General features: G+C 39.4%; 1 protein-coding gene across 1 annotated transcript in view; it reads right to left on the bottom strand.

Annotated features, from left to right (window-relative positions):
* UNC5C (unc-5 netrin receptor C) overlaps window positions 1-16,237 on the bottom strand; it is a 340,887-nt gene that overhangs the window by 56,465 nt on the left and 268,185 nt on the right. Inside the window, exons 5-7 of the mRNA XM_021680394.1 lie at window positions 8,091-8,271; window positions 4,617-4,784; window positions 1,947-2,111 (exon numbers count right to left, since the gene is read on the bottom strand). Of these exons, the coding sequence (XP_021536069.1) occupies window positions 1,947-2,111; window positions 4,617-4,784; window positions 8,091-8,271 (514 nt within the window). The remainder of the gene's footprint in view (window positions 1-1,946; window positions 2,112-4,616; window positions 4,785-8,090; window positions 8,272-16,237) is intronic.

Here is a 16,237-nt window from a genome sequence, read left to right as displayed (position 1 = left end):
TATTGACTTAGTAGGGCTGTTACTATAGCAAATCAGAATTGTAAAGGGAAATAGCTTTTTAACTGACTGATTTTAATCCAAACACTCAAATGTTTCAGTCTAACAAGAGACTTGATAAAAAATAAACAAACAAAAGAAAAGAACAAAACCCTCTCTTGTAGCCTTGTTCCCTTTCCTGATTTATACAACCACTTCATGTCATCATTACTGACAAATAGCCATACATTAAACAAAAAATTCTATTAGTGTCATAAGAAACAAGCTGGATGCTAAGGGGATGCTATGTCATGAAAGTCTTAATTTGCATATGTCATGTTTGTATTTGACAAATGTCATAATTTAGTAGATGTCATTTTGTGTAACCAATTAAAGGCCGAAAGTTCCATCTTGCAGCATTGTATTTCTTGTTAAATAGGTTGCTTTGGGAATTTTAAAATATGCACAATAGAAGCAATAGTGTTAAATCACCCAAAGTTAAAATACAGTATTGAGAGAGGGAGAGAGGGAGAGAGATGAGGGACAGGGGGGAGAGAGAGAGAGAGAGACTTCAAATATTGTTACTTTTTGATCATATGAATCAATTTGTTCTCCACTAAAAGAAGAATATTAAATTATAAAAATGTTAAAAAAAAAAGAATAACTTGGTGTGTGCTGTTTTTATTTTAATCCTCAACTCAAACTCATGCTTAGAGGAACAAACCCTGTATCTCTGGATTAATGGTTAGGAAAACAGCTATATTCTTTTCATTCTTGCATTTCTAATAGGAACTTGGTGAGATACACAGTAGCAGTCTGAAACTTATAACCAGAAGCTGTGCTTTACACTCAGTAGCTGCCAATTCTCAAAGAAAGCAACATACTGTGGACAGAAAAATAAGCCTGTAGGATTTTTATTCTGTGTCAGCAACGTCATTACTTATTTGTATTTTAAGTAAGGGTTTCTTTTTCAAGGGCCTTGTGTGTATAGACACTGGAAGGGAAACAGAACTTCATAAATGTGGTGAAAGTGAAATATTTTATTCTTAAATGATAAATATAAATACTTCTACACAAATATATGTGGTTCCTTGTGTTCTGCAAGCAATGTTAATATGTTATAATAAATGTCAACATCTCGTGGATCTTAGTTAAGATCCAAAGATAGCATCCACTCATCTCTATAGGTGTGATATCAGAACAATTTTTACTACCTTAATTCATGGTCATGTAAGATGGTAAATTTTGTATATCTTAGGGCTCCTCAAAGGGGTAAGAGTTTGCAAGTATGGAAATCAAACTACCATCTCATTAAGAAAAGCTAAGAAACGAAGTCATGAAAAATGGGGAATATTTAGCCTACTCACCCATTATATTCCCGAGCCAATCTTCTATACTCATTTTTAAAATTTTTGTTTTATTAATATTACTTCCTTTAAACAAATATTAACACAAACCTAGCATTTTCAAGGACTTGTGGAGATGCTCCCACTAAGCATTTGCTGTAAATTGGTAAATCTATCTGCAGGACCGTTTCCTGTGCTTTATATGTATTTCACATTCATGGACATTGGTTCGGTAATGGTCATGAATTAGGAATAAATAGCTTACTTTTTCGAAGTCATGTGATTCTACTCTGAGGAGTTTAGGGTGCCCTTTTATTAATTCAAATAAAACTAAGGAATGGTTCCTTGGTCTGGAAAGAGTGACAGTTTCCCCATGGATATGACTAAATCACTCTTTGCTCATGAGAACACAATATTGTGTATGTCATTTGTTAACTGGACAGTTATTATTCATTCTGGTTCCTGGGGAATTAGTTCTCTCAATTCTGAGACAGAGATAGTATACTGGCATATTACTGCATTTTTTGTTTTGTTCAGAATTATTAATTTCTAATATTTCCAAGAAATCCAAATGGTTAAACCTCAGGCCTCGCACCTGTCTTTTGTTTGTTCAAATTGACTTACTCTGCATGCAAAGCCCATCAGTGCAGTTCTTGGATTGCAAGACGAGGCCATCACAGTCCTTGCCTCCGTTCTTGGGGGCGGGCGCCGTGCACTCCCTCCTGCGCCAGTGCGTGCACTCGGTCCCACAGGTAGACCACTTGCTCCATGAAGTCCACCTGCCGTCCACTGCCACGCACACACACACAAAACCCAGTAGAAGGTCAGAGGGAGAAGCAGCTACTTGAGGGGGGAAGGGAGTAGAGCTCACGTGTAGATAAAACAAAACAAAACTGAAGAAGATGTCCCATCAAGGAGTACTGCATCCATGTCCACTACTGGGAAGTGAGCATGCGCGACATACATCATGAGGGTTCTGTGAACTTTCCTTCCTGGGGGCGTGACTGTGTCCTTACTGACCAAGCCACGGAATCACTTCAAGGGAGACACAGAAACCGAAGTTGTCACCAGGAGCTGGTGAGGACCAGGAGGCACATAAAAGTAGATCATGATGGAGCCTTTTTTTTTTTTCTGTTAGAAGGGAAGCTTTTGGATTTTGCTTTGAGAATTAGGGGACCTCTTTTTAGATCCAAGATTTCTTCATGCATAGTGTCACGTGGGCAGTGCAAGTAAACTTGTGTGTTGATATGGAGAAGAGGTTGGTATAATGGAGAAGAAGACTATCTGTCCACTCACTGACCCATCCTTCCATGCATCCATCCATCCATACCTATCATCTATCTATCTATCTATCTATCTATCATCCATGTCTTAAATACTCTTTTCATTTTACTTTTTTATCCAGGCAGCTTGATTCTGTTGAGCCCTTCTGCAATGCTTTGTTGAAATGACTATGTTATTTTCCATATATTATTTGATAATTCTATTCCATTATTTGATGACATATATATTTCTATTTTTATTTTACAAATAATATTTACATATATTCCTATTTTTTTACTGTGATTCAGTCATTTAGAATTGACTAACTTTCTCCCTAATTTTTGTTGCTGGCTTGTTAGTAATCACAATGATACTGAGCTGATATATCTCTATCTTAAAACACACAACTTAAATTCTAAGTTAAAAAAATACGGTAAATTTCACTAAAGTCACACTTAAAATGCATTCTTTAAAAATTCTTATTTAAATAGGACAAGAATATTAAAAAGCAGTTAAATTAAAAAAATTTCCTGAAATACATAAATAATTATGATTATCTAGAATTCAATATAAAACAATGTCAAACATCATTTATTGAACATCTACTATACATAACATCTTACACTTATATATTCATAGTAATTATATCCATTTTAATAGTCTACATAGTTTAGGAAATCCATAGATTTCATATTCAAATTATTGTGTAAATATATTATGTATAATGTGTATAGAGATATAAACATGCCCATATGAAAAAAATGATGAAAGCATTAATATTTCAATCATCCAGAGTTGGCTATTTAAGCAACTCCCAGCTATTTGGAGAAAAGACATTTGCTTTGACCTAGATCATCCTAAGGTACACACACACACACACACACACACACTTTCATTTCAACTCAAAATGCTCAATGCATTTTTAATTGTAGAAGTCAACACCTAGATAAAATATAGGAGAGTATAAGGTAAAATATTGAAATTCTAAACCTAGCTAAGTGTCAAAATTTGTTACACAAACAAAATCTCCCAAAGGGATACTGTTTGGATATTTGAAAGTGGACACTTAGGAATACAAAATATAGATTATATTTTTCTCCACAGTTCATTCCTCTAACCCATCTCTGATAAACTATCTATTAAAGGATGGATAAGACAAAAAGTAAGCTAAATAAAGAGAAGTAAGGAGACTGTTTCTAAATAACGAAATCACAAAAAAATAAAATACAAATAAATAATGAAATTGACAATGTAACAGCTACCCCAATGGAATGCACTGAATTTATGGATTATTTCAAAATAATTTTAGCTTAACTTTTTAATATATTATATAATTAAGCATTTTAGTTGGTTTTGAGTTTGGCAAATACCACCTTCAATTTGCCTAGGGTAAGAGCTGGTAACAATATGAGACAGCGAAAAATATGCTCAGTGGCAGAGGGATGCAATCTCGCTATAGGTACCACTGTGCCTATAGTGACCAACATGTGCAGATAATAAAGAGCTGACTGTATTGTATTTTCAAAATCCATTAGCCCATGTGTCACAAAGCTTTGCCTTCCTTTTAACTCATTCCAAATGTTTTGTTTGCCCTTGTCCAGAAACTGACATCAAATATCAAATATTTCCATCTAAAACATTTTCTAAATTTTAATTCCAATAATGTCCATGGCTGTCTGAAGATCAAGTGTTGTATTCCTAAAATGTGTGGCTTTCAGTGCTGCCTAAATCCCTTGAATTACAGAGCCTATAATCTTGGCTCCAGCAGTTTTGTTGAGTAATAGAGAACGATCATGTCCCTAAGTGTTTAATCTCCTGTTTTATTCTCTTTTGCATGTTTGGGTAATAAATTTAAGTACTGTTTTGGGGAAAAATACTTGATTTCTCAGCAGTGTAAGCATTGAATGGTATGATAGATATAAATAATGTTTATCACACATTCAGGTCAAGAATAAGGCTTTGTGTACATGCCCTAAAACATATTCCTAGAATGAGAGGACACGTTTGGAATGAGAACGCTGGTTTATTTACCTGGGCATAAGGTGGTACAGGCTATTTTCTGCACACTCTGCCCTTCACAGAAGGCACCACCATTGAGTGGTGCTGGGTTGGTGCAGGTCCTTGTGCGTTTCTGATACCCTCGTCCACAGCGGCTATTACACACAGACCATTCTGTCCAGGTGGACCAGCCACCATTGACTGGAAGGAGGTAAATACAAAATGTGAATTACATGTGTGTTCATGCACACACAGATACACAAACTACACACAACACATAAACAAAAACTCATCTGCTAAGTGACCATAAAAAAAATAAAAAATTTCAAAAATTTCAAAGCTAGAAGAGACCTGGAGCATCATTTCATTCAAAGTATTATAAAAGAGCAGAAGAATCTAAGCATAGAGATAAATAAAATGAATTACCCCAATTTATTCACCTACTCAGAAAAGTAAACAGAACTGTGTTCTATTTTCCTTTTCTTAAAAATATATATTCCCCTTACCTAGTCAAGCTCCAAAAATTATTTTTGACAGCTTATCGCAAATAATAAATGTTTACATCCTTATGCCAAGGCTGCAAGTGGATCTGAAGCGTGAGAACTGAATAAAATCATGTAGCTTTTTCTTAATAGCAGATGACTGATCAGTTTTCTTTAGCATATGTAAACTTTACAACTCTTTAAGGACTTGTAGTCAGTTTCAATAACCCAGTGAACCTGGTTAAAAAATAAAGTCTTGATATTGCTAGATTTTAAACTAATCGAGTAGCTATTTGATTGAATTGGCAATTAGTTTATGTAATTGAAATGGACACCCATGCTGTGTGTAAAGGCTCACTATAGTGTTTGATGGAGAGTTCAGGATAGGTATGACTATAAAACCTACATTCTGATGCTATGTTCACTATTCATCTTTGGAGATCTCCTTCTAGAAAATACTCTGATATATTTTAATACTTACATTATGTGAGTTGAGATTCAATTATTGTAATTAAGCATTTGCTTGCTGGTAGTTAAAACGTGACACAACGAGAATGAGTGTCTGCCTCCTGATCATAAAGAAGAGGGCTAGACATTCGGGCAGCACACACCTTCTAGGTGCACCTCAAATGCCCGACATCTCCTCTTCTAGAAACCTATGCAATGCGAAATCATCATGAATGTGTTATATATACAGACACAGACAAGAGTGCTTTTGCATCGCAGTTATTTTCTATATAAAGATAAATACTTGTAAACAACTATAATGTTCAACAATAGGAAAATGGTAAAGTAGATACCTGTTCATGTGATTGACACGTAGGCAGCCTTTAGAAATGGTGCTAGAGAAGTCTATTTAATAATATATGACTATTTCAGCATTATGTTTAAAGTAAAAATATATTTATATCCCCTTATTTTAAAATCTTATCTATGCATAGAAAATGCCAGTAGTATGCATATCAACCTTTTTGAAAGCTATTTTTGAATGACAAGATGATAGGATTATGGGCATTTTCTTTTTTGACCTTTTCTGTGTTTCCCTAACTTTCTAGAACGGATATGTATTTGCAATCCACAAATGGATACTAACAAAAATAAATATACACAACAGACTCGAAAACGAAATACTCATTAGATGTATATGTTTTGCTGTGGGTTTCTGGTGAGCCTCATCTAGGAGCCTTGGACAACTGACTTTATGGGGCCATGAAAAGGACAAAAGATGGTTGATAGGTTGAGTTTCATTCAGTGTTCCAAAAAGCAACTTAACCTGCTCAGCTTTACAAAACCAGATGTCGTGGAATTGTCAGTATAAATTGCTCACTAGCATACCTGCAGGCCAATATTGGGGGTTATACTATATGTGTACTGCTCTGGTAGGATTTTAACGAGAAATGAATAATCATAAACTTCTAGAGAAAAAAAAAAAAAGAATGAGAAAGTCCCAGACTTATTCTCTCATTCTACAGAGAAGGAGACACGGGCTCCCAGCATCCTGGTCGAGTGACCCATGAAGGTCAGTTAGTGGGAGAACTAGTCTGAGAGCACAAGCTTCCTGACCCCTAGTCCAATGCTGCTTTCTGAACTCAACATGCTCAAGTTCCTTGTGTTTGAGTCTTTCTAGAAACAATGTTCAGCTTGTATTTATAGATACTGAAAGCATGCTATACATAGGAAAAGAGATTTGCATGTATATTAAACATGTATATAATGCATACGCAGAGAGTCTGTCCTCATTATTTATCTATGATTACTACGTGCTGTGATGTGCTCCGTTTCTCTTCTGCCCTTGAAATGATGTTAATCAAGCCCTTCAGCCACTTTAGGAAAAGACAAAAAGAGGATCATTTCATTGTGACTGGAGAGAGGCAACTGCTTACAATTTAACGGAGCCATTATCTTGACGAGGAAATTCAGGCTCAGAGTACTCAGAGGATTAAAAAATAGTCTGTATCTGTCTTGTAATGGACACGAGAGGTTTAAAGCGTCCCCATATTCAGCCTTTGGAACATCACAGTGGCTCCTGTTTCTCATAACTCCTTGCAGCACAAGGACCTCCATCCGAAGGGCACTATCGGCTGTAAGTACCACGAGCCAGATACTTGCCAATAGCGACCCCTGCTTCCCAGTCACCCAGACCCAAAGGCCCCTGGAATGGCCTTTGACACCAACGCAGCCACGAGGAGCTTCCTTAAGTTCCAAGTGGGTCGTGTGACCCAGGCATCTCAGGTAAGAGGGGCATACCCTCAAAATACTTCCCAGGTTGTTAGGTTACCTCTGGTACAAGAAATCATCAAGAATATGAGGGCCTCTGTATGTCCGACATCGTGAGAAATGCACAGACAGACAGAGGGGTCTCTCCATCTATAACGGAGCTTACCGCACAGCTGGGGAAATGAAACTACCCATAGAATGCCTGGGAGACAACTGAGCGCTAAAGCGCGCAGAGAAATAAAAGCATCCCACGATACAGCAAAATTGGGAGCGGGACTGTTGAGTATTTCTGGAGAAAGGATAGGCCCCGTCGGAGATGAGCTGGACTAGAAAGGACCAGAGACTTGGGAGGGAAGCTTCCGGAAGAAATCATCATGTTGAACCTTGCCACGTGGTTAGGATGAGGGCCACGGGGATAGCAGTGCTTGCCTTCACTCTAAGTCTCCCTGAGGGAGAGTGTGAAGCAAATTCCAGGAAGTCAATGTTGCTCTGATGTGTTTGGGGAACAGGTCAGCTCGTTTACCTGACTGAGCCAAGGCCCACAGAAGGATGAGCAGGCTGACTCAAGCATCTCCATCTCCAAACTCACTCTGGCTCTGGGTGGTCTGGGGGTATGGAGAGGGGAGGGCTTAGAGAGGCAGGGACATCTGCTGGCTCTGGGGGAAGCAGGTAAACCTCACTGTCGGAGCCCAAAGCTGGGAGAGAGTGGCAATGAGGACTGCCAAGGGGCCTCTCCGGGATGTTTTAAATTAAAATGAGGAACGGTAGTTTGACATGAACTAGACTGAGACTCGGACAGCTCACTCACCATAGACTATGACAGCTGCAGTCGTGCTTTTCCTCTTGGCAACGATGTTTTTGGCAACACAAGTATAGTTTGCAGTATCTGAGAGGCGGGCCTGCTTTATGATGAGGTTGTGATCAATGGTAATATAAAAATTCCGATCTTCAACGGGATCAATTATGTCTTCATTTTTCAACCATTCCACCTAAAGATGCACAAGAGAAATAGATAAATCCCCAGTATGGATCCTTCCATGGCAGTTTGTCCTAACTTGAGCTTTATCATTTGTATAACATTGCTTCATGCTCTGAGCTTCTGCAAACCGAGAGGAAGTAACTTTCTGAGGTCATGTTAAGTATCACTCAACCTGCCAAACAGGCTGATTCTGTCTGTACTCCGTTATTCTCAAATGTCAATGAACCAATTGGGAAATATAGTGTTCGAATTGTGTTCACTTCGCCCTGCGGGCAGGAACAGGGAATGCGCACTGCCAAGTTCAGAACCCAATCAGAAATAAGGGGCTAAGCATTTCAAACTCAACTCAAACCTTTTGCTGTTCGATTTGTTTACTCTTGGCAACTTACTCGCTGCTTTTCACAAAAGAACGTAAAGACTATTAAAAAAAGCTCAAAAGGCATCTTAGACCTCATGTAGCTCTAATAAACCCACATTTGGATGATTTACGGGTAACCTTGCTGAAACATATGGATTAAATTTCCCCCAAAATGCACTTACATTAAAATGTAGCAAACACGTATTTGGAGATGCACTTAAGCCAAAATACTTGGAGAAAAAAAGGTTTTGTATCAACTTTCAAGATAATACAAATACATCATACTCAAAGCTTTCTTTCTGTGGATCACTAGCATCAAACCTTTGACTCATGGTTTGCTTCTGGGAAGCCTGACCTAATACATGACTGTTCAAAACTACTGAACTAGTTTTTCCATGTAAGTAACATCAATTTTGCAACAGCAATGTTATCCTTTCAGATTGAAAGTTGGGAGATATAGCTATATAAGCTTTCCTTATGGAGGATAAATTATTTCTTGTTCTATAAATTGCTGTTGCTTCTTCTTCTTTTTTTTTTTTCTATGCACAGGTTTTTCCATAAAGCAAAACAACATTGGTATTTGCCACACTTAAACTTTTCTTTTATAGCGATGGGATAATGGATACAAGTAATCTTTAGCAGTAGAGTGTCAACAGTGTTGCCGTTTTCAAAATCTTAAGGAGTTTGGCACCGCAAGAGGTCTGGAAATTAATCTCTAAATCTGTCAGTGGGTTTGACATGGTACAGCTCTAAATTACATCCAACATAGGGACTCTAAAATAATGCTCCTCTAATCCTTAGAAGAAGGGCCACAATTTAAAGGGAACAACAAAACCCAACGACAACCCTGAAATAAATGTATGAGGATGTAGATAAGAGCAATATTTGTAGTGATATGAATTTTGAAATGGCAAAACGTTCTTGGTATTTACACTACGGTAGTAAGAAACAGAATGGAATCCATCTAAAACAGTGGAGTTTGAAAACATGCATTTTGTTTCCAACTACAGACAGCACATTCAGTCGGGGCCATGCTTGGATATATCTGATCAGAGAGTCATACTCTCTTGACCTGGATTTTCTCAAAATTTGGCCGTATGTGTATAGTAGTATGATCTCACTAGAAGCGCAAGAGGGAAGGTAGCAAAATTCATACTGCTACAAAGTAGGACAATAATGATCAATTATCATTAATTATCATTGATGATAACTCAAAGTGGACATTAATTTTTTAATCTAATCTTTAGGTAGGCATATCTATGCCATTCTAAAGAAAGCTTTCCACTTATAGAAGGCACTGTTGGGCTCCCCCAAGTTGGTCTTGGATCCACTGTGTGTGTGTGCATGTGTGTGTGTGTGTGTGTGTGAGTGTGCTCTTAGTACTTTCCTTTCAAGGACCCATAATTGCTACTCTTTCCTTGAAAGATGGGTCTCAGACTGCTGGACCCTGCCTGGAAATGCCTAGGGGTTCACAGCTCCCCTGCCCCCCAACCTACCCCCCCTCAGCCATTGTCTCATGGGTGTGGAAATATGCTTTGTATCCAGTTGGGGTCAGAATCCGAGCTGCTACTCTCCAGACTTCCCCTGCGGGATGAGGCTGAAGCTATCTCCTTGAGGTGTCACCTGCATGCCCACACTTACTGGGCTTCTTGTTTTCTGTCTAGCATGCTCCACCCACCTGTAAGGTTCTCTCTCCTATGAATGCTTCCATAAAAAAAACCTCTTGCATTCAAATCTTGGCCTCATGGTTTGTTTCTGGAGAATCCGACCTAACCCATGACTGTTGAAAACTATGGTTTCTTCTACTTAAATCACATCAATTATTAACAGTGATATAATCCTAATCATAAGTGACATTAAGACATCCCAAGGGATATTGCAAACCACTTGTTTATTTGAAAGTTTATTAGATGGAAGAAAAAGAGCGATCTGCACAATTGACAAGATCTAAAAAGACCTCCATGATTATTGGGTAAACCATCTTTACTTTCAAATACATCACTCCACATTTTTCTCAAGTCTCTTGCCAGTGCTGGAGCAGTGACTATGACCTGAGTTTTGAGGGCCCCTGAAGAACCCCAGAAGTACAGAAGTACTGAGGACGCCCTCAGGGTCCTGGGAGGGGGCCACTGCCCTCCTCCCCAACTCTGGCTTTAACCAGAGAAGCTCAGCTTTGCTCTGTCTTCCACACCGGGTTTACTTGTAATGCCTTTGGTTAAAGAAACAGAGGGTTCACTACTGCTTAGAAATAGCCATAGGCATGGAGAGGTGAGCCGTGGGCTCCTCCAGCTTCTGGTAGCTCCCCTACCCTGTTCCCTTCATGCCAGTACTCCCAGCTGCCGCAACGTCCTGCTTTGAGACCACATCTCCACAAGAAGCTCAGGTCATCACTCACCGCCCACACTAGAATCCTCATACTGCTTGGTGCATCCCCATCTCCCGCCCTGCAAAAGTCTCGACAGCCTTCCAAGCTTCTTCGGGAGGCAGCAGCAAAATACTCCAAAATTTCACACTCTTTTTAGATTGTTTTCTTCACTTTTCTTTAACTAAAACCTAGCTCTTCATGATGCTACTTTGTTTTTTTCTGGGGTTCTCTCACGTGGTGGCTGCTTGATTTCCCAAATCCAAATTACAGTGGGCCTGGGGGTGAGTGTCCTCCTTGTTCTGCCCTGTCTATTCTAGACCATTCTCTCCAAACAGCTTTGCTTTGAATCTCATGTCATCAGATTATGTCACCCACTTTCTATATTTTTTGTAGTCATCTACAGACCTCTGTACTCACAGTCATTTTATCCAGCACATTTTCTGTCATAATTTCTAATGATTTTAATAACCCGACAAACATGACACTTTCCAATTTTGGCCTCTCAAGTACACAGCACTCCTTCCTGCCATGATCTTGGTCTCTAAGACACTCACACTTAAAGGCCAAAGACTTTCAAACCTGGCCTCACTGTAGACTAATTTGGACATTCATAATATATCAATTCTACATCCAATCCAGAGAAATTAAATCTAACCTACAGAAACCCTGACTCACCATCAAGACTGTTCTAGCACCCATATTTTTTAAACTCCTCAAGGGGCTGTCACTTACTGCTAGGGTTGAGGAGTACCACTCTAGCTAATTTTCTCTCAAATGAGATCCCTGACAAGAAGTATCTACGTCACCTGGAAGCCTGACAGAAATGCAGAATCTCAGGTCTGCCCAAGTACACTTACTGAATCAAAATGTGCATCTCAACAAGAAATTCAGGGATTTATATGCACATTAAAGTTGGAGAACCACCAGTCTAACTCTTGTCCTTACCATTGATTGTAAACCCTCTGAAACCCAAGTTCAGTTATCACCTCTTTCTACTCTTCCCTATCTTTCTGGTTTACTCCCCCTAGGACCCCTATTTTGACTGCCTTTCACCAGGACCCACAAATCTACTAAACTTCCCAATGTTATCTCTCACCCCTCTCATGTTACCTCTTCTCTCTTCACTACTTTTCAATGGCCATGTCCAAATTCTCAAAATCCCTTGCCTTATATTCTCAGCTCCCCCATCCCTCTCCTTCCTTAAGGCACTAACTTGGCTACTCTTCCCTGACACCACCTTCAGAGACTCGCAGCAGAATGTGGCTGTGCACAGCCATGTTGAGTAGGCTCATCTTAAATTCATGATAACACAATGCAAGGGGGCTCTTAATTCTGCCAAAAAATTGTACTACATTTTCATCATCTGTTCATGGTCCCGTCCTCCTAGACAGCTATTTCACACCTCCTCTCCCCTTAAACACTACCTCCCTCTCTATCCTCACTTTCAGCTGATGACCACGATTTCTCCTTCACTGAAAAAAGTGACAATCACAAGACAGTTTCCACAATTCCCACTACCCACCTCCCCACCCCTATTCTGCACCCTCTCTCTGGTTACTGGTCAGCTGTCCGTGCTCCCACCCATCACCTCTCATTTGTATTCTGTATCCCACTCCCTTGTGCCTGGTCAAGGGCAAGCCCCAGCAATGTTCCTCTCTGTCTCTTAAATCATTAATATTCCCTCTACACAAAATCATTTCCATCAGCCTACAGACATACAAGTATTTTTCACAACTTAAAACCCTCCCCACTCGTTTCTGCCTGTAGTCACCTCCACATTTCTTTGCTCACCTGACAAAAGGCCTTGGAATACTTGTTGATACTTACTCTCTCCATTTCCTGACCTCTTCATGTCTGCTGAAACTATTCTAATGCACATTCAGCTGCACCCTTTCACTCATACTGCTCTTTCCAAAGCCACCAATCACTTTCACTTTGTTAGATGTATTGGTGAGGTGCTTGTACTTAACTCATGTGACTAAGCAGCAGGTTGGACCCTGCTGGTTTCTCCCTCCTCCTCCTCACTTGCTTTCTTGGTCAGGGCACTCCATCCCCCACAGCTTCCTGGAGCGGAAATCTGTTCCCCTGTAGAGCCTGTGTCCCTGCACCTCTTCTGTTTTTCTACTTTCTATCTATATTCATTTCCTTGGTGAGCTCATCCAGTCTCATGCAGATACAAATCTTAATCTCCAGTCTAGACCCCGCCCCTGAACTCCACACTCATATATCCAACTGCCTTCTTTCGGCTCCACTGGGGTGTCTAAGAACAACCTTCTGAACCGCACTTCCAACTCTGCTCCACCCACAGCTTTCCCCATCTTAGTTAATGCCAACTCTATCCGCCCAGTTACTTAGACAAATACCTCAGACTTGGCCTTGACTCCTCTCTACCTCTCTCTTTGCCCGCTGGAAGTCAGGGCAGCATGTTGGGATCTGACCACTTTCTGTCCCTTCACTACCACCTCTCCTGGTTCAAGCCACCATCATTTCCCTCTTGGATTACTGCAGCAACTTCTTGTCTTATCTTTTCCCCTTGGCCATCCACAGTCTATTCTCAACACAGTAGAGTGATCCTCAAACTCTAAGTTGGATCATGCTGCTCCTCATCTCCAGCCCTCCAATGGCTCCCTATCTTGCTTTGTGCTAAAACCAAACCCACCAGGCCCAGCATCACCAGGACCCCTGACCTCTCTGAGATCACCTTGTTTACTTTCTCTCTTCTCTCATCTCCTTAGCATGCTGGCCCCTCCGGTGGTCCTCACACACATCAGTGCTGCCCCTGCCTTGTGGATATTGAGTCTGCTGGTGAACCTGCCCTAAATAATCTCTCCCTTCCCCAGGTATCTGCATAATTTGCTCCTTTCCCTTCTTCAGGTCTTGAGATGTCACTTTCTTCGTGAGCCATCTCCTGATTTACCTTTAAAATTGCAACATCTCTCTCTGCCTATACCCCCAATCTCTCACCCTCTTTTCTTTATTTTTGGCATGGCACTTCTCACCATCTCAGATAGTCTATATTTTACTTAGTAGTTGTCTCCTCCACCAGAATTAAAGCTCTGCAAATTCTGATCTATTTTTGATCAATATTATATTGCTGTGGCCTTAAACTGGCATATAGTAAGTGCTTAGTTAGTATTTGCTGAATGTATGAACAGAAATAAGATATGTAGTGGGATCAAGTCTGTTATACACACTTTTAGATCTCTATAAAGTTGCTGCTTTCACTGGAAAACTTAATATTAAATATATTTAGTGAGTGCCATTTTAAATATCCCTTCTAACTAAGTTCTACTGGAGATTAAGAACACAAATCTCTACTGCTTAAGGTGAAATCCTTCAGAGCTGGCCTGGCCTCCAAATGGACTCAATGGAGAAATCGTAAGATAGAAGAGCACCTCTAGAATTATGCTAGGAGACCCCCAATGTCTCACTATTATTTCTGAGTCTAAAGTGTTGTGTGGCCAGCATGTTTTAACTAAGGCATCTTTGAAAGTGGCATACCCCTCTAACGCACATTATACCTGCATGTCTGCTGGAGAAGCAAAAGAGGGTGTTTGAGTAATTATTGCAGACTTCATCTGGTAAACACAGGATCTAGGTGATCATGGTAAATCTGAGCCTAAAATCCAGTTTCCTAAGAACTTTAATTTGTAATAAACAAAGATCTCGGTAGGCACCTTGTTTTTTTCAATTCCATTCCACAGACACTGAGTACCTACATGTGATGCATGGCGTCAAGTGCTGGGGGAGAAAGGGACAAATCAGATAAGTGCTTGCAATGCATGAGAATAATTCTGTTTATCATGTAAGAGGTTGTCTAAATCAGCATGGGAAATCAATACAAATCTTTATAAATATATCTTTTTATTAAAAAAAAATACATCCTTTTCATGCAGTGTCTCCAGAACCCAACAGCACCAGATAAAGTGACATTCTTCCATTTGAAGTAATTTCATAGTGAATCTCCTTACAAAAACTGTATGTGAAATCCCAAGAAACAGTAAAGAATCTTTTGTTGTGTTAGGATTTTATTGCACTGAATAGTAATTAATTATATTGTTGCAATGCTATTTATTTGTAAGCTAATCTTGGTTAATCAGGAGTCAGTACTTTGGTCTGGCCTCTGAATTCTGTTCCTGTTTTGCTCATTTCAATGCTTCTTGTTGATTTCACCCTGAGCTGTGGCTTCCTCCCACCCCTCCCCATTTAGCAAACCCTCTGATTTATACATGGGAGAAGTCTTTCTGAGTTAGAAGTTATTTTTAGCTATGAATAAAACATTCAAGAAGAGAGAAAAATAGGTTGTAGTTCAGAAAACAATAAAAGGCTTTGCCCATAAACCATAACTTGTTGTCAGTGCTGCAGTAAGACAAAGTAGCGTTTCTGTCCTTGTGACTCAGTAACTGCAGTCTTTTCAATAATTTGGGGCACATTTGAAGTAATTGACTCAAGTGTTCATAAAGAAATGGGAATTTATTAACAGGTAATAAAAATAGTTACAGGGCAATGTTAGGACGTCCTATTTGCATATTCTGTTGTTATGTTTGCTGTTGATTAATCCCACTGTGTGCAATTGAAAATCTTACTTTAAGAAGCAGTTCCTAAAGTACCAGCTGAGAGGGTTGTTCTCAAACCTGACTGCCTGGGTTCAAAATCAAACTCTGTTGCCTCTGTGTCTCTCTTGGGTAAGTTCCTTATCTTCTCCCTGCCTCTGGGTCCTCATTTACAAAATGAGGATAATCCTCAAATGCATTCCATAAGGTTTGTAAAGATCAGATGTAAAGATCGAGTCCCGCATCGGGCTCCCAGCTCCGTGGGGAGTCTGCTTCTCCCTCTGCCTTTGCCCCCCTCTCTCTCGCTGTCTCTCATGAATAAATAAATAATAAATAAAAACAAAAAGGAAAGTACCTTGATGTCTGAATTCCGTTCGCTTTCTCTGACATTTTTTATTGAGGTAAAGTCAACTCACCATTAGATTATAACTCTTTAAGATTGTACTAGATATATATAAATGATTAAGTATTAAATTGGCCAATCTAGTTTGTATGCTAAACCTAAATACATATTTCCATTTAAACTTTGTGAATCCATAAGCCTAGAGAAGTCATTAGCATGTGTGTGCTTTAGAGAAAGTATAACATGGCATTTTAATCAGTCTGCATAAATATTATTTTCTAATTCTTTTAGGTTATAAGCAAATCCTCACACTAGATTAATTTTTTAAAGGCATAAGTAGAATAGATTTTTAATAAA

This window comes from Neomonachus schauinslandi, chromosome 2 (assembly GCF_002201575.2).
Source record: "Neomonachus schauinslandi chromosome 2, ASM220157v2, whole genome shotgun sequence".
Lineage (NCBI taxonomy): Eukaryota > Metazoa > Chordata > Mammalia > Carnivora > Phocidae > Neomonachus > Neomonachus schauinslandi.
The sequence above is the reverse complement of the archived record's forward strand: the minus strand, read 5'-3'. Positions and strand labels throughout refer to the sequence as shown.